Raw genomic sequence first — 26,156 nt, 5'->3', positions numbered from 1 at the left:
GTCAATTGGAAAGGTAATGCAAACAACAGGAAGCGTGACCAACAAATGGCAAATAAGTCAATATGGGAAGGACAGCTGATTCAGAAAGTGATAGAACCAACTAGAAGGAAGAATGTTCTGGATGTGGTGCTGGTAAAACCAGATGAGCTCTACAGAGAAACTGAAGTAATAGATGGTATTAGTGATCACGAAGCTGTTTTTGTCGTAGTTAAAAATAAATGTGATAGAAAGGAAGGTCTTAAAAGTAGGACTATTAGGTAGTACCATATTGCTGATAAAACAGGCATGAGGGAGTTTAAAAAAAGTAAATATGATCGGTGGAAAACGGTAAATAAAAATGTAAACATACTCTGGGATGGGTTTAAAGCAATTGTTGACGAATGTGGAAACAGGTTTGTACCTTTAAATGTAGTAAGGAATGGTAAAGACCCACTATATTATAACAGAGAAGTAAAGAGACTAAGAAGGAAATGCAGGTTGGAAAGAAATAGAGTTAGAAATGGCTGCAGAAGTAAGGAAGAATTGAAGAAACTTACTAGGAAATTGAATCTAGCAAAGAAATCAGCTAAGGATAACATGATGGCAAGCATAATACAAATTTTATTGAAAAATAGAATGGTATGTATAGGTAATTGAAGGCAGAAACAGGTCCCAAGAAGGACATTCCAGGAATCTTTGATGAACAAGGGGAGTGTGTATGCAAGGATCTTCAAAAGGCAGAAGTATTCAGTCAGCAGTATGTAAAGATTGTTGGTTACAAGGATAATGTCCAGATCGGGGGAGGTGACTAATACTAAAGAAGTATTAAAATTCAGCTATGATAACAAAATTTACATTAAAATATAAAAGTTTAAAACCAGAAAAGCAGCTGGAATTGATAAGATTTCTGGGGATATACTAAAGACAATGGGTTGGGATGTAGTACCATATCTGAAGTACTTATTTGATTATTGTTTGCATGAAGGAGCTATACCAGATGAATGGAGAGTTGCTGTAGTAGCCTCTGTGTATAAAGGAAAGGGTGATAGATGTAAAGCTGAAAATTACAGGCCGGTTAGTTTGACATGTTTGCGAAATTAATAACTGGTACGATAGAAGGCAGTTCTGGTTTAGGAAAGGTTATTCCACTGAAGTTCAGCTTGTAGGATTCCAGCAAGATATATTGGATTCAGGAGGTCAAATGTACTGTATCACGATTGACCTATCTAAGGCATTTGATTGGGTAGATCATGGGAGACTGCTGGCAAGAATGAGTGCAGTTGAACTAGACAAAAAAAATGACTGAATGGGTTGCTATATTTCTGGAAAATAGACCTCAGAGAATTAGAGTAGGTTAATCTTTATCTGACCGTGTAATAATTATGAGGGGAATTCCTTAAGGCAGTGTTATTGGACCTTTATGTTTTCTTATGTATATAAATGATATGAGTAAAGAAGTGGAATCAGAGATAAGGCTTTTTGCAGATGATGTTATTCTGCATAGAGTAATAAATAAGTAAAGATTGTGAGAAACTGCAAAATGACGTAGATAATGTTGTGAGATGGACAGTAGGCAATGGTATGATGATAAACGGTGTTAAAAGTCCTCTCAGTTTCCATTACTGTATTGATGGGGTGAAAGTTCCTTTTGGGAATCATTGTAACCACCTAGGTGTTAAAATAACAAAAGATCTTCTTTGGGGTAATTGCATAAATGGGATTGTAAATAAAGGGTACAGATCTCTGCATATGGTTATGAGGGTATTTAGGAGTTGTACCAAGGATGTAAAGCTAGAGTATGGTTCCATTGTATTGGACCCTCACCAGGCTTCCTTGATTAAGGAACTGGAAAAAATCCAAATGGAAAGCAGCTCGATTTATTCGGGGTGATTTCCGACAAAAGAGTAACATTACAAAAATGTTGCAAAGTTTGATCTGGGAAGACTTGGGAGAAAGGAGACGAGCTGCTCAACTAGGTGGTATGTAATACTGATATAGTTGTCAGTTTTTGCACATTATAAATTTCCCAGCTAACTCATTCTTTCACCCCAGTGTGCTAAGTTGGGCTCATCAGTTGATAAATAGCACACCTACCAAGACGCATGGCTAGTGCATACCGTGCAGGCCACTGCGAAGGTTACTTGGAGCCACCGGCAGTGCCAATGGACTATCAAAGACTTTGTCACATTACCAAAAATTGATGCCTGCTTGGTCATCAGATGATATAATGTTGATTCCCAAAGGGAACCTGAAATATTTGTTCCGAGTGAGTAAATTTATAATATCAATATAGTTGGCCCGTTATTGGACATACTGGGCGAGTTGGCCGTGTGGTTAGGAGCGCGAAGCTGTGAGCTCGCATCTGGGAGGTAATAATAATAATAATAATCGTATGGCCTCAGCTACCGTGTGCAGACATTTCAATTTGATGCCATCTGGCTGCCTGCTCGTCAATTTCGACGTTCCGTTTTACTCTAGGTCCGCTACATGGCAGACAGAGTAAACCGGATCTCTTTTGGGCGTCTATGGCTGAGATTTAATTAATTTTGTCGGGTAAATACCAAATGTATCACCAGAGATCTTTTACATGCCGACATCGTACGACATGGAGTGTCGAATGGACTTTTTTCCGCCCTTCAAAAATCCGACTACGTCTGCCGGGTTTGAACCCGCTATCTTGGGATTCGGAGGCCGACACTCTACCACGGATCCACAGAGGCAGACCATCTGGGAGGTATTGGGTTTGAACCCCACTGTCAGCAGCCCTAAGATGGTTTTCTGTGGTTTCTCATTTTCACACCAGGCAAATGCTTGTGCTGTAACTTAATTAAGGCTTCCTTCCCATTCCTGGGCCTTCCCTGTCCCATCGTCACCATAAACCTATCTGTGTCGGTGCGACGTAAAGCAACTAGCAAAAAAAAGTTATTGGACATTATAAATTTTTCACCTAACTCATTCCTGTTTGCCAGCGTTTTGCCCCAGTGTACTAAGTTGGGCTCATGAGTTGGTAAATAGCTAGCAACCAGGAATTAGTTGGAAAATATATAATGTCCAATAATGGACCAACTATATTGATTTTATAAATTTACACACTCGGAACAAATATTTCAGGTTCCCTTCGGGAATCAACATCTATATCATAAGTGGTATATTCCGAGCTGTCAGTGGAGTGATGGCAAGGAATGACATTAGTAGATAAATAAGTTTGAGTGGTGTCTTTAAAAGTAGGAAAGATCACACTATGAAGATAAAGTTGGAATTCAAGAGGACGAATTGGGGCAAATATTTGTTTATAAGAAGGGGAGTTAGGGATTGGAATGACTTACCAAGGGAGATGTTAAATAAATTTCCAGTTTCTTGCAATCATTCAAGAAAAGGCTAGGAAAACAACAGATAGGGAATTGGGCGACTGCCCTAAATGCAGATCAGTAGTGATTGATGATTGATTGAGGTAATGAATTCAAATATTCATCAAAATTTTAATACATAATGTGACAGCATTTGGATGTAATTTTACTTTTTAAGAATTAATTTTTACTCATGTTCCTCACGATATCACCATAGAAGTTTAATATAGTGTACCATTAGATTGTAAGAACAAGTTTTATTATTGTTTCAAGGATACATTAATGTTAAACATTTGTCAGTTTTAATCATACATGGCTGAAGATGACCTATAATAGTTCTACAATGTGATGTATGTATAATCGCAAATAAAATATGTATTGATTAGGTGGACATACTTTTCTTAACCTATTGTAATTATAATTGTTCATCAAAACTGACCAAACATGAAGATTATTTCATGTGATTGTATATTTATTTAAACAAATATGTGCTCGTGAAGAAACTTCTTACAGTAACTACAAAACTGCAGAAGATAGCGGCACTGTTAGTGATCTAAAACAGCCCCCTTGCAATTACCATTCTGATTACACAACATTTCTTCAGAAGTGGCTTAGTTGTGACTGATCAGTTTGTGTGCATATGCATTGTTGATTTCTCCGTATGACACCCCCATTGGTTTTTGTAGTTTCCTGCATAGCCTTTCGTGGGGCTCCAACAGTGGTCAGCCTGATGACATAATGGACAGACAGTATTAACATGTTCAAAATTTAATTACACTTGACCATGCCAGGAACTACTGCTCATTACATTTGGTATTCTGTAATCCAGCTCTGTCTCCAGGTAGAGTAAGTAGTGCTTTAAATCTGTGACTGCTCAGTCAGTCAGTCCTTGAAAATACTGTGGTTTCTTTCACTCTAATGTTGCTAGCCCCTGAATGGTCAACACATTTTCCATTCTGAATTTGCTCTATTGGTTTTGCCAATGGCACTCACAAATTCTTCTCTAAAGATCTTGTCCTGTTGATAATGCGAGACTTGTGTGATGAATGTGTTCGACCCACTGACGTGCTCGCTGCTCACTGTGCTGTCATGTACCCACTGTGCCTCGTCCAAAAGCTTTTTTATTTTGAATAAGTAATGCTTTATTGTGATAAATAGAAATATTAATTCTCTCCTTAGCAATGAGAAAAGTTCAAAATGCCCTAAGAGTGGTAAAAGAAGTCTCATGTCTCACTGGGGAGGTACGGATTCTTTCTCATTTTGTTTGTAATGGTCCATTAAAAAAATATGTTTTTATCCATTTATAGCAGCTTTACGAATGTAATGATTTATTAATTTTCCTGTTCTTGAAAGCATTCATGAGATGTTTACTCACTCACTCACTCACTCACCTCAATCAGTCACTCACTCACTCCACATATCAGCAGTGTCGCTTGTCCCCAGGGGCTACATATTCCTATCCTGACACTCTTCTTCGGATAGATCTCTCCTTTCCATGGCTGTAGCTATTGTCGCTTGACGTCTTCTCCCCGGTGGAGATTAGTTGAACTAACACTGTGGTCCATCGCTGTTCCTCTTATCTGCCGGGTATGCCCGTACCATCTCAGTGATTAAGCATCAGTCCTGTCCGTAACTAGTTCTTTTGCATCTATCTCTGTTCTTACATATTCACTCCAAGCAGGTAGCTCTTATGCTCTACTGTAAGACATCCATTTCCACAGGCTCTTTTTTTTTTTTTTAATGCTATATGTTTGTGGCGTCGACCTCTAAAGATCATTTGCCACTACTTGCACCATATGTTTTAAACCTGTGTGTAATTGTAATTGTGGAAGTGTAAACTGTGAAATGTGAGGAAAGGAACATTAAGGACAACACAAACACCCAGTCCCCAGGTCAGGGATATTAATCTTTTGCCACTACTTGCACCATATGTTATAAACCTGCGTGTAATTGTAATTGTGGAAGTGTAAAGTGTGGAATGTGAGGAAAGGGGCCGCCGGGTGACAGGCGGACGCGTTGCCCCCTACACCGCGGGGCCGGATTTCCACAGGCGTAGTCTTACCCCTTTGTTTTTCATTCGGTGTCCAACACTCTAAGCTGTAGGTCAGAATGCTTTCAACCACAACCCATAACACCACTTCCTTGTATGTCTGATGTGCTGACTCCAAAAAATCCCATTTAAAGATCCAATAGCTACCCTTCCTTGACGTATCCTCAGAATGAAGAAACATTGTGCTGATAGAAAAACAAAAAATCCCATGTATAAATGATTAGAGTGGTCCATTGAAAATCCACAGCCTGTTTCCAGTCATTAAAGGCCATAAAATGTAAAGTAAGTTATTATTATTATTATTATTATTATTATTATTATTATTATTATTATTATTATTATTATTATTATTATTATTATTATTATTATTTTTGCCCACCAACTACTTTTAGAGTTTTCAGAGGCACTAAGGTGCCAGAATTTTGCTTTTACATTCCGGTCAATCTTCTGACACTGGGATGATAAATTTGAGCAGCTTCAAATACCACTGGACTGAGCCGGGATCAAGTCCACCAACTTGGGCTCAGGATGTCAGTGCTTCTACTGTTCTGAGCCACTCAGCTTGATAGACAGAACCTTTCTAGCCAGAATTCTAAGGTGAAATATTTCACATAATGATTTTTCTAGGCACATCAACGATATCCTGATTAACTAATAATTGGTTTTATTTCATGTATGAGCATGAGTTCTATCAATTCTGTCATTTTATATTATATTTTTAATTACAGATGCACAACCTACAGATGGGGAACAAGAGACCTTTGAAGAAGTACAACAAGTGTTAAGAAATTCTGAATCAATTCTAGAAGAAATACAGTGTTATAAGGGGGCTGGAAAAGAAATTCGAGAAGTGAGTTCTTACATTCCTGGATTTATGTTCTTTATTTTTCTCAAAAGCCCAAGTTAAGTCCCATATGCAATTATAACTGCAGTCCTCCTTTCAGCGCTCGTTTTGTAGGATTTTATAGATTTTTACTTATTTGCTTTGTTTTTTTTTTTCCTCCTAAGTATACATACATAGAACCTAATTGCTTCTGCAATGTGACAAAATAATATTATCTAGCCACTGGTATGTAAGTTTGTCTACAACATTTGAAATTACTATCTGTAAAGTAATTGAAAATTATAAATTGATTATTAATATATCTTATAGATAAAAGTTGCACTTTCCAGGTTTTATACGGCATTTGAATGGAATCAAAACAGGTATTATAGCATTTTTTTACAAACCACTCTAAATTCAGTTGTACTTTGATGTCTATGGATCTGCATATTTTTAGAAAGCTACATACAACTGTCCAAAACACTGCAGTGGGGAAATTGATCCCAATTTTAAAGTTTGTTCTGGTGACTTATTCAGCGTGACAGAAAGGCTACATTTAGAGGAAATTGCTTCCATTTAAAAATGAATGGTATACCTGGATTCACAGGTGCTAAGTCTATTGTTGGAATAGAACACTTTCTTCCTGAAGCTGAGCCTGTCCGAGTTTCTGCATGAACAATATTTTTGTATGGTTTCCATAGATTCATTCTCGTTTCATTGCACAAACCATCGTTATTAAATTAATAAACATTATGGAGTCAATGCTAATGTACGTTATTTGGTCACCTGGTATAGATGTTGATTCTCATAGGGGACCTGGCCTCTGCAGTATGCACTAGCCATGCGTCTTGGTAGGTGTGCTATTTACCAACTGATGAGCCCAACTTAGCACACTGGGGCGAAACGCTGGCAACCAGGAATGAGTTAGCTGGAAAATTTATAATGTCCAATAATGGACCAACTATATTGGTATTTGGTCACTTACCAAACTATTCAGAACCTATTGGTCGATGAAGTTAACTTGTTCATTTCTTGGCCAAAAAAAATGCTTCTTTGGAAACCATTGTACTCTCATTTGGATGAAAAGAGGGACCAAGTGAATCTTGTACAATATTTTTTGAAATCCGGTTTTGTTGAATCTCAATAGTGCATTTTGTCCTAGTTATCCATTTCTGAGTTTCACAAGCCATTCAATGAAGTTAGATCTTAATTTTGGGTCATAAAGTAGACTGTTTAAAACTTGACTGGATAACAGCTGTTGTATAACAGTGAGGAACTACTGCCAGACACTGTTGGAAGTCTGCACCAAGCAAGATCACTTTTGTAGCGAAAGGTTATTTGTTGTTTATAAGTAGCTGACCTATTGCTGAAAGAGCGTGATGAGGAGCTATGGTTGCCTCGTCCTATATGATTAGCTTAGCCTGTGTCATTTTTACTTCGCGTCTTCTGACATTCTTATGTTTGATGTAGAGGTTTGCGAATTTAGAGTCGTTACTCTCTCTTTCCTGTGACTTGACTTTACTCAATATTCATCTTTCTCCAAGCGTATGATTTTTTGTTACTGTAGTTTGTCTCTGTAACTGCATATTTTATATTTGACAATTTTACCTTTGTTTACTCTTTTTACCTTTATTGTAAAGTTTTAGTATGTTGAGCGGTCAGCTCATTTAAAATTTCTTGATTTGACATACGAAATTCATACAACTTTTGGCGATCAAAAATTATTTCATGCCTTCATGGACATCATGTTCTCCCAACAGATTTTTACTGAAGATGGCAGATGTTGCAAAAGTGATGGCATAAACTCTAAAATCGATTGTGTTAGGCAAATGATGTACAGAGTGATAAACATTGGAACAGGTGTCAGGAACAGCCTAAATATAAAATCCTTCTGTCATGGCAGCAAAGTATTAGTAAATATCATAATAATATTAATGTTATTATTATTATTATTATTATTATTTTTGCTATTGGCATTACGTCGCACTGACAGATATGTCTTATGGCGACGATGGGACAGGAAAGGGCTAGGAGTAGGAAGGAAGCGGCCGTGGCCTTAATTAAGGTACAGCCCCAGCATTTGCCTGGTGTGAAAATGGGAAACCATCTTCAGGGCTGCCGACAGTGGGGTTCGAACCTACTGTCTCCTGAATACTGGATACTGGCTGCACTTAAGCGACTGCAGCTATCTAGCTCGGTTATTAATGTTATAGCCATCATGATAAACACATACAGTGTGCGACATAATCAATATTAAGTCCAAAGCTCCAAGGTCCAGTGAAAAGAAAAAGCTTTTTATAGTCTAGAGTATGTTTCCCTGGAGACAATATCGTGAAGTAAATAATTAACATAATCTACCAATAAATAATCACCATATTATAATTCACCCATTAAATCTGACATTATAATGATTAATGATTTTCTTCTGTCTATTATTGGATTCAATACGCAAAAACTTCAAATCAGGGAGTACAATTTGGTTCAGTCTTATACTAATAGATGACATTAATGTTACTATGAGCAACATAATGACGTCACCACATTGAATTAGAAGTATTTTGTCTAGAAAGAGGAGCCTCCGTGGCTCAGACGACAGCGCGCTGGCCTCTCACCGCTGGATACCGTGGTTAAAATCCCGGTCACTCCATGTGAGATTTGTGCTGGACGAAGCAGAGGCAGGACAGGTTTTTCTCTGGGTACTCCGGTTTTTCCTGTCATCTTTCATTCCAGCAACACTCTCCAATATCATTTCATTTCATCTGTCAGTCATTAATCATTGCCCCAGAGGAGTGCGATGGGCTTCGGCAGCCAGCACAATTCCTATCCTTGCCGCAAGATAGGGGCTTCATTCATCCCATCCCTGACCCGGTCACTGACTGGAAAACAGGTTGTAGGTTTTCATTGTCTAGAAAGAACCAAGCATACGAAATTCCATCTCGGCCAAATCATAACTACCATTTCTCCAGGATAAACAATTGTTAAGATGTTATTCCTCAGATTCAGCAGCGGAAGGCATTTTTTCTCATGCTTGTATGTCTAACCCTTGTCCCGTTTCTCTTCGGGGTCGGGTATGAAGTGAAAGGAAGCTTTTATGACCCGATGTCCTTCCTGGCGTAAACCTCATCAGAGGAGTTAATGTGGTGAAATGAATGATGTGATATATGATATTAGGAATGATGTGGGTGAAGCCCTGTGAAGCCCTGTGCTGGCACAGACTACTACTGTTGAATAGCACCAAGGGTACCAGTATAAATGTAAAATGAATCCTCCTATTCAATACAATACAATACAATACAATAAAATATAATATATTACATTTATAAAGATGATGAATCTACATTGACCATACGTTTCGACTCATTTCAGTGATCTTCAGTGGATATTGTCTTTAAAAAATAAGTTTACAATAACACACTATTTTTGAATAAAGTATTTAACATGTGGTGTATTAATATCTTGCAGTAGTGTCCTGGTGACACATTATTGACACAGAATGAAAATCACTGTCTTGAAATGCAGTCTCTTGTCTTCATATATATAAATAACTTCTTGGTTTGTAGACAAAAATTACTCCATTTGTAAGTTGACTCAAAATTTATACAACGTGATGTTGTTGTCAATGATATATTAGGAAGATAAGGATATATTACATATATCTATGTGCTGTTGATATCAGCTGAAGTGCCTACAAACGAATATTCTATGTCAAGTTGGAAGCAGCATATTTGACACTTGTGAAGTACTTGCTGTTTCCTCAACGTAAACTGGTTCCCCTCTGATCGTTACTTCAAAGTTTATTTTAAATAGAATGTGCGGTTTAGATGGTGCTGAAATTAAATACTTCCACTAACTTTGCACTTGTTTCCTATCAGATACCGTACGATATTAAGTTTCTTACTGAAATATAGAAGACTGACAACTGTCAATGACAGAGACTCCAACTTTATTATTGAAGTTGTGGATACACTGCAATGTATGAATTACCTGATTAAGAAAATTAAATTTCACCAAAGGAAGACATTTATATTGTGAAAGAGCACTAAGGGGTCTGCACAACTTCACGTTGCCATCCGACGAACGAATCACCACCAACAGCGTCGTATTCCCTCACTCCATATGAGCACTGGGGAGGGGTTAGGAATTGATTCCAGGCATGCAGTCCAGTGATTAAAAATTGTATATCACCACCTCCCGGTTAACACTCTGATGGTAAAAAATTTTTAACCGATGGGACTCAAACCAGCTAACCCACAGTGTCAGACCATATAGAGTTCATGCCTTAACAACCATTGCATCTGGCAGACTGTTTCCTCTCGTGCTTATCAATGGAGATAATGTGTTTGCATACCCCAGAATGGAAAAAAGAATGCCAGCATTGCATTGTTCTTATAACCCATGTCTGGTACCAGTTGGAAGGCAACAGAAGTCAGGATGTACGTAGTTTGAACTCGTGCCGATAGATAAGCTGTGCACGTCACCATTAGCGATGAGACAATAACTTCACTGATAGAAACGTATTTTTCTTTTTAAAAAGTACAAAAGTCGTGGTTGTGAGGGGCTCATCGTATTTTTCTTGTAAAGATGACATAATGATCTATAACTGGTCCTAATTTCAGCTGTTGAAACTTTGTTTTCTCAATATCGCTGCAAATGACAGAATTATTGATAGTTTATAGTTTCTGATTTATTGAGTTTTTCCTATATGGGAGTTTATAGTTTCTGATTTATTGAGTTTTTCCTATATGGGACAAACTGTGCATTTTTTTTCAAAGTTACCTTACATTTTTTTCATTTGTATCTTCGTACTGAGCTTGATAGCTGCAGTCGCTTAACTGCGGCCAGCATCCAGTACTTGGGAGATAGTGGGTTCGAACCCCACTGTTGCCAGCGCTGAAGATGTTTTTCCATGGTTTCCAATTTTCACACCAGGCATACGTTTCTATGTTCTTATTACATAGAGTTTCAGTAGGGTTATCATTTAAATTTTATTACTCCTTTTTGTAGATATTGAAGAAATACACACAACCTGGCAGATAGATCTTTTGCGGTCAAAACATTAAAGGATTTGCTTTGTCAGTACATACGTATGCATGTTGGATGATTTGTCATTGGAATGCTGTATTCAGTAAGTTGACACACCAAAGGGACAGTGTAAATTACATCAAGAGACATATTGATCATCAGTTTTAATAAACCATTTTATCTAAGACAAAATTCTAAAAGAAGTTAATTGTATAAAGTCAGGTTGGGTTGGTGTTGACCTCCACACTCAGTCAGTGATCTATACAAGCATAGGGCTAGGAAAGAGGAAATTCTGGCTAGACTTGTGTTCTCCGTGAAGAAATATAACAGATTTTTCAAAACTTCACTCCGTTTCCAGAAGCGTGACAAATTGAACAACATTTACCAGTCTTCACAAGTTTTAAGTATTTCCTCCAGCCAACCAATAGTTGTATTAAATATGGTTGGACCCACACTTACAACTAAATTTGTCCAAATTTGAAGCTTTGTACATTTTAAACACAGATTTCCATTGCATTTGTTGATTGCATTTTATCTCAAGTTTTTTATGTGTCACTGTTTTTTGTATACGTCTTTCTTCTTTATATTTATTTTAGCTGTGTTGAAACATGTCCATGTAGCTGTTTAGACTGACCATTTATCAAATGGCAAACGTGTATTGAACAAGTGGACTTTATACAATTAAATTCTTTTAGAATTTTATCTTAGATATTTAAAGTCAATACAGAACCGGAATGAACTTCATTACTTGTAAACCATTTTATGGCACGAACGGACTTACCTGAAATATTTTCATAGAGTATTAATATTAAGGCGACTGTTTAAGAACAAGCAATAATGTAAAGCTTAGGAATTCCAACCTTTGGTTTTAGTTTATTTTAAGTAGAAGTAATAATTTTATAGTTGAAGGGTTTTAGGCATGCAAAGTGAATTTTATCATTGTGGCTGATGAAGGTAATTGTAGCATTCCCGAAACATGTACCACATATAATTATGTAATGAGTTTATACTTGCGAGTATTGACAAGGTGGACCCGTACAAAAGAATATATTTACTGAATCTTTGACAAGGGCATGATGTGTTATCTCATTTATGTTCTGCAGTTTTGTTTATTCTCTCATTGAATTGTACATTTTATCTATTGGGTTTTTATGCTAGACTACAATGCAATTTTTATTAATCCTGCAAGATATCCCATTAAAACATTGTTGGTTGCTATTGACATCAACTGCAGCCTTTAAGTATAATGTATTGGGTCAATGCCTGAGTTTGTGTGGTTCTTATATTTTCTTCTTCTTCTTCTTGTGTTCTGGCCTTCTAAGGACCACGTTACAATTTCAATTGTTCCTCCTTAGTTGTTCTTTCCTTTTCTTCCAGTATTCTTTCATTGTTTCACTGTGTTTCTTTTTCCTGTCTTCAGTCCACTTTGTGCTTGTCTTCTTTTCCTTCCTCCCTTGGAATCCTTCCATTTGTAAGACTTTCTTCCTAAAAATCTTTCTTTCCAATAGTTCTTCTTCTCGTATGTTTTATTTTATTTTATTTTATTTTATTTTACTGATGGTTCATGTTTATGGGTTACTGTAGTCACGTCCTAGTTCGTGAACCATGGGCAATGGCTGAGTGGCCTAGTAAGTGGTCCTGAGAGTCGGGATACCAGTTGCTATGGAATGGGAGTGGGCATCTCGGACATATTCTGAGTCGTGGCCCTCCTTGTGCTCAGGCGGCTAGGACTATACAATTCACCGGTGGTCCATAACCCGTTAGAGGAGAGATCCTCACTTGGACTATGTGCAAGTAGGGCAGCATCCTGCTTCATGAATTTACCGACCTCAGAACACTTTAAGCAAGCCTCGGACCTATGGGAGTAATGGAGTCCCACTCCCATTTGACAGGCGAGGGACTCCTTGGAAACAACTTGGCGAACGAAATGGAATTCGATGGGGAGCTATCAATATTAATGGGGCTTATGGAAGAAAGAAGGTAGAACTGGCTGAGTCAGCAAAGAGGATGCATCTGGATGTGCTAGGAGTAAGTGATATTCGGGTAAGGGGAGATAATGAGGAAGAGATAGGAGATTATAAAGTGTACTTGACGGGTGTTAGAAAGGGAAGGGCAGAGTCTGGGGTAGGGCTCTTTATCAGGAATACCATTGCACGCAACATAGTTTCTGTTAGGCACGAAAATGAGCGAATGATGTGAGTAGATTTGTCAGTTGCAGGAATTAGGACTAGAATTGTGTCCGTGTATTCACCATGTGAGGGTGCAGATGAGGATGAAGTGGACAAGTTTTATGAAGCATTGAGTGACATCGTGGTCAGGGTCAACAGCAAGGATAGAATAGTGCTAATGGGCGATTTCAGTGCGAGAGTTGGGAATAGAACTGAAGGATACGAAAGGGTGATTGGTAAATGTGGGGAAGATATGGAAGCTAATGGGAATGGGAAGCGTTTGCTGGACTTCTGTGCTAGTATGGGTTTAGCTGTTACGAATACATTCTTCAAGCATAAGGCTATTCACTGCTACACATGGGAGGCTAGGGGTACCAGATCCATAATAGACTATATCTTAACAGACTTTAAATTCCAGAAATCTGTTAGGAATGTACGAGTTTTTCGCGGATTTTTCGATGATACAGACCACGATCTGATCTGTAGTGAACTAAATATCTCTAGGCCTAGGGTAGAGAAAGTGAAATCTGTCTGCAAACGAATAAGGGTAAAAAATCTCCAGGACGAGGAAATTAGACAGAAGTACATGGATATGATTAGTGAGAAGTTTCGAACAGTAGACAGTAAGCAGGTTCAGGATATAGAAAGTGAATGGGTGGCATACAGGGATGCTGTAGTAGAAACAGCAAGGGAATGCCTAGGAACAACTGTGTGTAAAGATGGGAAAAGGCGAACATCTTGGTGGAATGATGAAGTGAGAGCAGCTTGTAAACGTAAAAAGAAGGCTTATCAGAAATGGCTCCAAACAAGGGCTGAGGCAGACAGGGCTTTGTACGTAGATGAAAGAAACAGAGCGAAACAAATAGTTGTTGAATCCAAAAAGCAGTCATGGGAAGATTTTGGTAATAACCTGGAAAGGCTAGGTCAAGCAGCAGGGAAACCTTTCTGGACAGTAATAAAGAATCTTAGGAAGGGAGGGAAAAAGAAATGAACAGTGTTTTGAGTAATTCAGGTGAACTCATAATAGATCCCAGGGAATCACTGGAGAGGTGGAGGGAATATTTTGAACATCTTCTCAATGTAAAAGGAAATCATCATGGTGGTGTTGCAAACAGCCAAGCTCATGGGGAGGAGGAAAATGATGTTGGTGAAATTATGCTTGAGGAAGTGGAAAGGATAGTAAATAAACACCATTGTCATAAGGCAGCAGGAATAGATGAAATTAGACCTGAAATGGTGAAGTATAGTGGGAAGGCAGGGATGAAATGGCTTCATAGAGTAGTAAAATTAGCGTGGAGTGTTGGTAAGGTACCTTCAGATTGGACAAAAGCAGTAATTGCACCTATCTATAAGCAAGGGAACAGGAAGGATTGCAACAACTATCGAGGTATCTCATTGATTAGTATACCAGGCAAAGTATTCACTGGCATCTTGGAAGGGAGGGTGCGATCAGTCGTTGAGAGGAAGTTGGATGAAAACCAGTGTGGTTTCAGACCACAGAGAGGCTGTCAGGATCAGATTTTCAGTATGCGCCAGGTAATTGAAAAATGCTACGAGAGGAATAGGGAGTTGTGTTTGTTTCGTAGATCTAGAGAAAGCATATGACAGGGCACCGAGGGAAAAGATGTTCGCCATACTGGGGGACTGTGGAATTAAAGGTAGATTATTAAAATCAATCAAAGGTATTTATGTTGACAATTGGGCTTCGGTGAGAATTGATGGTAGAATGAGTTCTTGGTTCAGGGTACTTACAGGGGTTAGACAAGGCTGCAATCTTTCACCTTTGCTGTTCGTAGTTTACATGGATCATCTGCTGAAAGGTATAAAATGGCAGGGAGGGATTCAGTTAGGTGGAAATGTAGTAAGCAGTTTGGCCTATGCTGACGACTTGGTCTTAATGGCAGACTGTGCCGAAAGCCTGCAGTCTATTATCTTGGAACTTGAAAATAGGTGCAATGAGTATGGTATGAAAATTAGCCTCTTGAAGACTAAATTGATGTCAGTAGGTAAGAAATTCAACAGAACTGAATGTCAGATTGGTGATACAAAGCTAGAACAGGTCGATAATTTCAAGTATTTAGGTTGTGTGTTCTCCCAGGATGGCAATATAGTAAGTGAGATCGAATCAAGGTGTAGTAAAGCTAATGCAGTGAGCTCGCAGTTGCGATCAGCAGTATTCTGTAAGAAGGAAGTCAGCTCCCAGACGAAACTATCTTTACATCGGTCTGTTTTCAGACCAACTTTGCTTTACGGGAGCGAAAGCTGGGTGGACTCAGGATATCTTATTCATAAGTTAGAAGTAACAGACATGAAAGTAGCAAGAATGATTGCTGGTACAAACAGGTGGGAACAATGGCAGGATGGTACTCGGAATGAGGAGATAAAGGCTAATTTAGGAATGAACTCGATGGATGAAGCTGTACGCATAAACCGGCTTCGGTGGTGGGGTCATGTGAGGCGAATGGAGGAGGATAGTTTACCTAGGAGAATAATGGACTCTGTTATGGAGGGTAAGAGAAGTAGAGGGAGACCAAGACTATGATGGTTAGACTCGGTTTCTAACGATTTAAAGATAAGAGGTATAGAACTAAATGAGGCCACAACACTAGTTGCAAATCGAGGATTGTGGCGACGTTTAGTAAATTCTCAGAGGCTTGCAGACTGAACGCTGAAAGGCATAACAGTCTATAATGATAATGTATGTATGTATGTTATTTTACTGTCACTGCCACGCACTGTAACTCACAATCACAGTCACTCAGTGATGTATTCACCTCCACTCTCTATGACCTTCTGCCAACGTTCAGGTAGCAGTTGAATGCCTCGTCTGTAGAACTGTTTTGGTTTTGACTGAAAGAAATCTGTTAGCCATTGGTCAAGAGAAGCTTCATCAAGAAACACTTGCCCCTGAATGTGGTTAGAAGGAGAGCAGAAAAGATGGAAATCTGAGGGGGCAAGGTCAGGGAAATACAGAGACTGAGGAAGAGGTTCCCAGCCAAGTTCAGCAATCACACCTTTGGTCAATTGCTCAGTATGCGGACGGGCGTTATCATGGAGCAATAAGACTGATTGTTGTCTTTGTCTTCTGTTGTCAATAGCAATGGCAAGTTGTCTTAGCTGGTCACTATACACAGCAGAGGTAATCGTTATATTTTTCGGAAGAAATTCATGGTGAAGAATGACATCTTTGTTCCACCAAACACACAACATGATTTTCTGTGGATGGGCACTATCCTTGGCACGGGGAGTTGCCATTTTTGATGGGCTGAGCCACTATTTCCTCTTCTTCATGTTGACATACAGGCACTATTTCTCATCACCGGTGATAATGTTCCAAAGGAATGCTTTGTGCCTATCACAAGCCAACCGGTGCCAAGCAAGTAATTACAAATAGATGTTTACTCGATTTTTGCTACTGACACGTAGCACATGTGGTACCCATATACTCAATTTCTGTACCTTACCCATCGAATGCAAGTGGCATACAATAATTGACTGATCACATTAAAAAACTTGCGCCATTTCCCGTGTTGTTTGACGAGGATTCTCATGGTGCAACTCATTCAAGCGATTTTCGTCAAAATCTGAAGGTCTTCCAGAACATGGATCATCAGACAAGTCAAACCATCCTGCTTGAAAGCAGGAAAACCATTTTTACGCTGTTTTTTTCAGCAATATTGCTCCATTACTGTACACTTCATAAATTTTTTTCGCAGCTCCTGCTGCACTGGATACTTGGTTAAACTCGCAGAGTAAAATGTGTTGAAAATGCTCATTTTTCTCAGCTTGACATTCCATATCCGTTTGTCTGAAATATACACAAATAATACGTTCACAATCAAGAAAACCTGTGTTTTGCAACACACCAACTCCAAACTCAGTTAAAACAATGGAATAATGATAAGCAATCCCTTCACGCCGCATTGTTGCCAACCCAAAAGAATACCGCACAAACTTAAGCAACGACCCAATATGTTTAGTGACCTTTCCTGATGCATACCAATCTTAATTAATAGCATACTCCTCTAGTGGCCAGGCTTTATCATTTACATTTAGATCCTTTATATTTCTCCTGCCGATCCACCTTTATATCAAATAGTATTACGATTGGATTCTATCTTTGCAGTGCTTTACTTTTTATACCTGTTGTATGTACTGTATATTAGGAAATATGTTTTGATATCATGAGATTGATAGATATCAGTAATGTTCTAGAATTAAACATCTGCATTCATGGTGAACTTTTGCGACTTCTTATGCTTTCCTTTTTGCAGGCAATATCAACTCCTACCGAAGAATACCAGAGGAGAGCATGGCAGGCAGTCATGCCATTAGTTACAAAATTAAAGAGGTTCTATGAATTCTCTACAGAATTAGGTGAGAAGAATAGCTATTATTTAGAATAAATCACTGATTACTGTCCTTTCTGTTATTGATAGAGAATGAAATATTTCACTTCTATTTCACATTTACATATTTTCATCTTTTGCTTCAAAGTTGGAAATGCCTTGCCTCTATGCATCCACAACTCCAATAAAAACAGTTCCTTACATTTACTTCTTAATGAAGGATAGCTAGTGAGATGTGTTGTTCTTGCTCATTGACGTGCTTCTACCAGTTGGTATTTATCATGTAACACACACACATACACACACACACACACACAGAGAGAGAGAGAGAGAGAGAGAGAGGGAGTGTTTGAGAACCACTGCTGTAAGGTACTCAAAACATGGCAACATGTACACATGAAGTCCATGAGGAGAACTCCTCCCCGTTAGTGAGGCACACAGTAGGCCACGCACCACATGTCATAACGAAAGGTTAACTTCATGGACACTGCATTGAATTGCAAATTTCTACCAACTGTATTCTATGAACTACCAGATCATATCTTCATGTGCCATTTTTGACAATGTCCATCAACATTTTCCAAGATATTTTAATAAGAAGCACTAACATTTTAACATGATCTAATGCATCCATGGACTTTAAAGCCTTATTTTAGTTTCATATTTTACGTGTTGTCCCCAGATCCTTTTAATACCTTTTAACATCATTTGTGTTTGTGCATTTGTTTTGATCATTTGTTTGTCCAGTTTTACATTATGGCTGGTGATGGCCAGCCAAGGCCTAGGCTAGTTCCAAGTTTAAAAAATGTAAACATCCTCCCCCTGCGAACCATGTGACCTTATTCAAGGATATGAGCTTCATTGATGTTTCCGTATTGAACCGAGATCACAGAGATGAGATATCTATTAGGTTCCACCTATTCAATACTAATTACTTGTGGATGTTACTAATAACTTTTATTCAACTTGGGACCGGTTTCGACACATAAAATGTCATCATCAGCCATAAAATGAATCACAAATATATATAGGCAAAAGACATAATAATCAAAACTATTGTGGATACATATTGAAATATGATCATTAAAAATCTCTAACCATCCATTCACACCCCCCCTATCTGCCTTCTCCCCTCCAGACCTACCACATATAACATTTTATATCTCTTTCTCACAAGACTAACGTTTTTACACTGACTGATTTCATATTCATCAGTGTTAATTTTTTTTAGCAGGTATAAATTACACACCAAGTGATGAAATAAGTTCTCGACGCTCTGATTGACGCATAGCACGTGTGAGTGTTTTAAATGACTCTTTACTTTGGAAGCTTGTCGGATCCTTCTATTAAACGGATGCACAAAGACTACATATTGAAGAACCTTCTTTTATTCTTTGAATAGTGAGAGACTATATGCATACTTCAATGTGTCACTGCGCCAGATTTAATTATTATTATGCCGTTACTCTTCTGTTATGGCGATTTATCTTAACACATGGTGTGAATGGACAGTTAGAGATTTTTAATGATCATATTTTGATATGTATCCACAGTAGTTTTGATTATTATGTCTTTGCTTATATATTTATGATTCATTTTATGGCTGATGATGACATTTTATGTGTCGAAACCGGTCCCAAGTTGAATAAAAGTTATTAGTAACATCAACACATAATTAGTATTGAATAGGTGGAACCTAATAGATATCTCATCTCCAGGTGACCTTGCCGCGGTGGTAGGCTTGCAGTCCCAATGAAGCAGATAGCCGAGTCACAGGTGCAGCCATATCAGATGGGTATCTGTTGAGAGACCAGACTAAGGAATGGTTCATCAAAAGGGGGGTAGCAGCCTTTCAGAAGTTGCAAGGACAGCAGTCTGGGTGATTGACTGATATGGCCTTGTAATAATACTCAACATGGCTTAGCTGTGTTGATACTGCTACGCGGCTGAAAGCAATGGGAAACTACAGCCATAACTAAATCCCGAGGGCATGCAGATCTCTCTGTATGAATGATCTACTGATGATGGCTCCTTCCCGGGTAAAATATTCCGGAGGTAAACTAGTCCCCCATTCGGATCTCCGTGATGAATCAAATTGGTGAGACGAAATTGATTTGGGTAAATTTGACGAGAAGAAGAAATGGAATGATAGGACACATCTTAAGACACCCAGGACTTGTTAAGTTGGTTTTTGAAGGAAGTGTAGGTGGTAAGAACAGTAGGGGTAGAGCAAGGTATGAATTTGACAAGCAAATTAGAGCAGATATAGAATGCACTAGTTACGTAGAAATGAAAAGGTTAGCACAGGATAGAGTAGAACGGAGAGCTGCATCAAACCAGTCTATGAACTGATGACTTAAACAACAGCAACAATGTAAACATTGCATAATATAGGTAGTATTGAAAAGGTGGACCATTAAAACAGAAGTTTAATTATTATTGTGATTACAATTCAATATGGATCAAAACCAAGAAGTTTATGTCCTATGAAAATCACTGAAAACAATCTTCAGGGCTGCCGATGGTGGAGTTCAAACTCACCATTCTGAATGCAAGCTTACAGCAACAGTATGCGGTATCCAACTTGTCGTTGTGTGGTTATGGGCATAGTAAAACAAATACCTAGCTGTTAGAAGAAGATGAAAGAATTCTGTGAGTCAACAACCCACGTTTCATCGTAGTGCATCTTTTTTTTGCTAGTGGTTTAATATCATGCTAACACATCATAGGTTTTTGGTGATGCAAGGATGGGAAAGGGCTAGGATTGGGAAGGTAGCATCCGTGGCCTTAATTAAAATACAGCCTCAGCATTTTCCTGGTGTGAAAATGAAAACCACGGAAAACCATCTTCAGGGCTACCTGTGGTGGGGTTCAAAACCACCCTCTCCCGAATGCAAGCTCACAGTTACGGTACTTTAACCACAATGGCCAACTCGCTTGGTGCGCACCTTTTAGCTGCCTTGTTTGTGATTCGATTGAACAGGGCGCTTCACAGCTGGCAAATGAAGCACATTTGAATACATTCAACTTTCCCAAGAAGTACTTGTCCAATTTTCTAAATGATCACAATGCTGAATTTGTAATATCCGTAAGTTTAAGGGTGCTTGTAGAAAACCGTGTAGTTCAATTTAAAAAAAGAAACAGTTAGCTGGTATTGACACACTAGAAAAGTACTGCAAATTCGATAATGAGCCCCTTGGTACCATTACGAAAAGTGGAAACGGATTTTCAATATCTCTAATGGTTCAAAAGTTATTTGGTGCCGACATCTTAGCTGAATAACTCTGTTTTGGAAATTCTGTCCAGGGATATACAATGTGCCTGTGTCCAGTGGATGACTTAAATTCTAAAATTACCAAATTAAATTTCTATTAATCCTCATCTTTGATGCACTCATTTTTCACTTTTGATACAGGGCCTTTATTTTCAGATACAAGTCTGGATTTGCATTAATTTTTGCGAATACATCCTTTTAAACTTCCTTAGAAACTTATATGCTCTCAACAAGATGTTGTGCTACTTCTGTTAAAGTATATTACAAGTATGAACCAAGCCAATAAAGTGGTGAAGTGACTGCAGAAATACTGAATAAATGTTCCTGTTTCAAAAGACATTGAAACAGACAGTTTAAATGAAGGATCCAGAAATAGCTCTCAGGCATATTTCGCTGGAGCATTTCTGGACTCAGCAACACTCTCACTACAGTTCTGAAATACAACTGGAAAAATTCTCTTTTAGGAGTGAAGGACACAAGAATTGTCACCATAAAAGAGAATACAGCAAATTGCAAGCAGCCAGGAATTATATTTTCCACTCCCATACATTGAGAGATGAAATTGAAACATTTTATTGTAGGATTGTAATCCTGACATCTTTAATGACGAACAAATGAAACAATTTCTAAATTTGTATACATTTTTTTCTGTACATTCTCCCTTAAGAGACATCAAGGTATCATTATTTTTCTGATATTGGTTCTTTTAACAGTGCCTATAAATCTATTGAGGCAGGCCTTTCTTTAGTTTTAGCTGGAATTTGATACTGCTCTCTTGAGTATGAGACAAGTGCTTAAACAATACTGTTTTGTTTACCATTTTTGTATGTACATTTATTCTTAAGCAAAATATATATGTTAATATTTGTGCTATTTCATTTTCTTTGAAGCTAACTACTGAACTGTTCATATTTACAGAGGCAGTAGTTCCAAGAATCCTATTTCAGCTATGCTCTGGGTCCATGACACCCACACAGCACCTTGAAACACAGCAGGCTCTTGTCAAACAGCTGGCTGAAATTCTGGAGTTTGTGCTTAAATTTGATGAGTATAAGGTATGGGCATAAAATAATTAATAGGAAAATAATGTATTATATATGGTTGCTGTCTTCAAGAATTGTAGTGATGGTGATGGTGATTGTTGCTTTAAAGGGTAACACAATTAATTATCCCCCTTGAACTTGATGTAAATGCCTGTCATCTCCCTGTCTGGTATTGACCAGGTTGGATATTCTTTTTTTGACTGTTTGTTCTGACATTGATAGTCCTTCTCCGTACTGTGTTTGTATTGGGCTACATCTGCTATCTAGTGACCTACCCTAGCTGATGTATGTACGTAGCTCGGTGCAGCATTTTTTCCAAGGTTCTTCCCGCTGCCTGCCTATGCTTTCTCCAAAACAAAGATAACTCCTGAACCTTCATGTAAATTGTATACTCTAATGATGATTATTTTAATTTTAATGAGACTATTGAGGTGAATAAACAATTTATTTTAATGAAGATTACACGATTAATCTCAAAGTATGGTTTCTAATTTTAAGGTTAAATTTTTACTATAGCTTAAAATCTCTTATTTATGTTTGTCTTCTGTAGACAGGTAAATACCATCTGCAACTTTTTTGTACAGCTTTTTCTGCTTAATTCTTCCACATGTGCTTTGACCTATTGTTGATGGTTTAGATTGCATAAGCCAAGAAAGCACTCAGCTGGCCATGTTTCGTTTGACTTCCTTCACTAAAATCATGACTGCTCGACTACCTTTTGTTATAGATTAATCTTTCTGGCACCTAAGCCTTCCTGAGTAAATGCTGTACACAACGGTAAAAACTGCATCAAAATCTGTGTGTGGTTCTTGAGATTAACCCGCACAAACACGCACACATAACTGCCAGTTACTTTATTTTGTATAGTGTGATAGTACAAATATCACACCCCCTGTTGTGTTTATTATTATTATTATTAGGGGCTACCTGGCCGAGGCAGTAAAGGCGTGCTCGGTTCACCCGGAAGGACATGGGTTTGATTCCACATCAGGAAGTCATAAAATTTAAGAAACGAGATTTCCATTTCTGGAGGTTCACTCAGCCTACACCAAAATTGAGTACCAGGTTAATTCCTGGGGGGAAAAGGCGGCCGGGCATAGAGTTAACCACTCTACCTCACCAAGTGCTGAGGTTACGGATAGTGGAAGCCTTTAACTTCTAGTCCTCCAGGGGACCTTCATGGCCTGTACAGAGATGACTTTGCTTTATTATTATTATTACTATTATTATTATTATTATTATTATTATTATTATTATATAATTCGCTGGGGCCATCAAGGACCACGTTAAGTCTTGCATTTGACACTGAACTTGGCCTTCTTTAGAGCCCAAATTTCCCTCATTCTTTGTGAGTGGGCCTGCTTACGCTCCTCTGTCCAAGGGGCACCGTGTCTTCTCTTTGGTTGCTCGTCTCAGTTTAGCCCGTTCGTCAATATTTTCTTGCGGAAGAGATCTCTGTTAAAGGCGTCTTCAGCTGAGATATGTAGCATTTGCAGGTCTTCTTTGGTATTTCTAAACCAGGGAATTGTGGTTTTGGGGTTTGAATCAAAAAAGTGAAAGATTTCTTTAGTTAACTTTCTTCTGTCCATTCTTTTCAGATGACCGTAAAATCGTGCCCGTCTTTTTCTGATTGTGTTGGTAATTTTCTCTATTTTGCTGTAGACTTCCTTGTTGGATCTCTTTTAATGGATTCCATTTCTGTACTTTGATCCCAAGATTCCTCTCACAATTTTGCGTTCTCTTTTCTCCAGTTCTTCAAGGAGTCCTTTGTTTGCATTTACAGACAGGCTTTCGGCTGCATATAGAACTACTGGCTTCAGAACTGTTTCATAGTGACGTATCTTGGTGTTTTGGGAAAGGCATTTTTTGTTGTAGATTGTGCAGGATGTTTGGTAGGCTATTTCCAGTTTGCGTACTCGCTCCTGAAGTGCTTCTTTGTCCAGTCCATTTTTCATGATGATCTCACCCAGGTATTTGAATTTGTCTACTCGGGTGATGTCCCCGTATTTTGTATGGAGTTTTGGTGGAGCCTCTTTGATGTTAGTCATTACTTCTGTTTTCTCAAACGATATCTGCAAACCAGTTTGTTCGGCAATTTCCTTTAAAATTTCAACTTGAGCTCTAGTGGTTTCTATGTCGGTTGAGAGAACAGCAGTATCATCGGCAAATGCTAAGCAGTCTGTTGCGATCCCCTTGGATTTGGTTCCTATTCTCAATGGACTGTAGTTGGTTTCCTGTAATCTCACCCGCCAGGTTCTGATGATCTTTTCAAGAACACAGTTGAAGAGTATCGGGGATAGCCCATCACCTTTTCGGACTCCTGTTTTGATGTCAAAGGAATGCGAGAGACATCCGTGGAACTTCACCTTGGATTTTGTATCGGTCAGGGTGGCTCTAATTAATGCCAGCAGTTTCAAATCAACTCCAAATTCATTTAAGATGTTTAGCAGGACTTCCCGGTCAATGGAGTCGTACGCTTTCTTAAAGTCCACAAAGACAGACACATACTGCTTGGACCTTAATGTACAATATCTGATGATCGTTTTGAGATTTTGGATCTGTTCAGCTGTTGAGCGACCTTTTCTGAACCCTCCGTGGTATTCACCTATTTGATGTTCAACTTGTGCTTCCAAACGCTCCAGGATGGCAAGTGATAGAATTTTGTAAGTCACGGGTAGCAAAGATATTCCTCTGTAGTTGTTGATGTTCTTCATGCTGCCTTTTTTGTGTAATGGATGGATCAAAGCTATTTTCCAATCTTTGGGTAGGTTCTCCTTGTTCCAAATTTCTTCTATTTGCTTTTGCAAGATATCAAGTGATTCTTCTGGGGCATATTTCCATAGTTCTGCTACTACTGAGTCTTCCCCCGGCGCTTTGTTATTTTTGAGACGGGCAATGTGGCACTTGATGTCATCTCTGTCGGGTGGTCTGGAATCTGGGTACCTGAGTAAGGGTTCCTTGGTCTCAATGGTGCTTTGCGGTTTAGAGCAATTAAGTAAATTCTTGAAGTAATCTGCCAGAATGCTGCAATTTTCTTCATTTGACGTCGCCAGTGTGCCGTCCGTTCGCTCAAAGCATAGAGATGGTGATTTATAGCCAGTGAGTTTGCGTTTGAAGGCTCTGTAGTACTCTCTGCTTTCATTCTTCCCAAAGTTTTGTTCTATCTTTTCAATGAGAGATTTTTCGTATTTACGTTTCTCAGTTCTGAACACCCTAGCTGCTTGGGCACGTTGGGTTTTGTAGGTTTCCCAATCATTTTCTGATTTCGTAGAGTTGTACTGTTTCCACGCATTGAGTCTTTCTTGGAGGACTGATTTGCAGGTACTATTCCAACAGGCATGCTTTTTGTTTCTCTTGATTTCTGCAATGTCTTTGGCGGCCTCAACAAGGAGACTTTTGGCGTTGTTAAAGTCACAGTCATTTGGTCTAGCCTTCTTCTGGAACTCCTCGACCCTTTGCCGAAGTTTATCATTGTCGAAGCGTGTAATCTGTTTGGTTGTCTTCCTTGTGTTTGCGGGAATTGGTTTCAATTTGATAAGAGACATATAATGATCTGAGGCCACATTTATGCCTTTCTTTACCTTGACATTCATAATCTCAGGGCTGTTTCTCCTGGAGATCGCAACATGATCAATTTGGAACTCTCCGAGAGCTTGGCCGGGAGAACGCCAAGTCATTTGCTTTCTGGGTAGATGGCAAAAGTGGGTCGACATGACCTGCAGGTTGTGATTTTCGCAAATGGTCACCAGTCTTTTGCCGTTGGGATTGGTTCTTTTGTGAGCAGGGTAATTTCCTATAACTTTCTTGTACTTCTGCTCACGACCTAGTTGGGCATTGAAGTCACCCAAAAGAAGCTTGACATGGTGTTTGGGGATTTTGTTCAATTTTTCATCCAGTAGGTCCCAGAAATTATCAACTTCATCTGGATCAGACTTGTTCTTATCGTTTGTAGGAGCATGTGCGTTAACTAGGGCGTAGGTTTTGTTCACGCATTTAATTGTGAGTATAGACAATCTGTCATTCACAGGTTCGACATTTGCAACCGATTTAAGGATCTTGGTTCTAACAGCAAACGCGGTTCCAAGCATCACAGCTCCATTG

The 26,156-nt window shown here is 38.6% G+C and overlaps 1 protein-coding gene across 2 annotated transcripts in view; it reads left to right on the top strand.

Annotated features, from left to right (window-relative positions):
* Positions 1–26,156, top strand: part of LOC136857166 (CYFIP-related Rac1 interactor B) — a 263,971-nt gene that overhangs the window by 195,078 nt on the left and 42,737 nt on the right. For both annotated transcript variants that reach the window (XM_067135598.2, XM_067135597.2), the window contains exons 3-5: positions 6,105–6,226; positions 17,664–17,766; positions 21,931–22,067. In XM_067135598.2, the coding sequence (XP_066991699.1) occupies positions 6,105–6,226; positions 17,664–17,766; positions 21,931–22,067 (362 nt within the window). The remainder of the gene's footprint in view (positions 1–6,104; positions 6,227–17,663; positions 17,767–21,930; positions 22,068–26,156) is intronic.

Source organism: Anabrus simplex, chromosome 1, assembly GCF_040414725.1.
Source record: "Anabrus simplex isolate iqAnaSimp1 chromosome 1, ASM4041472v1, whole genome shotgun sequence".
Taxonomy (NCBI): Eukaryota; Metazoa; Arthropoda; class Insecta; order Orthoptera; family Tettigoniidae; genus Anabrus; species Anabrus simplex.
Note: the sequence above shows the minus strand (reverse complement) of the source record. Positions and strands in the feature narration are given on the sequence as shown.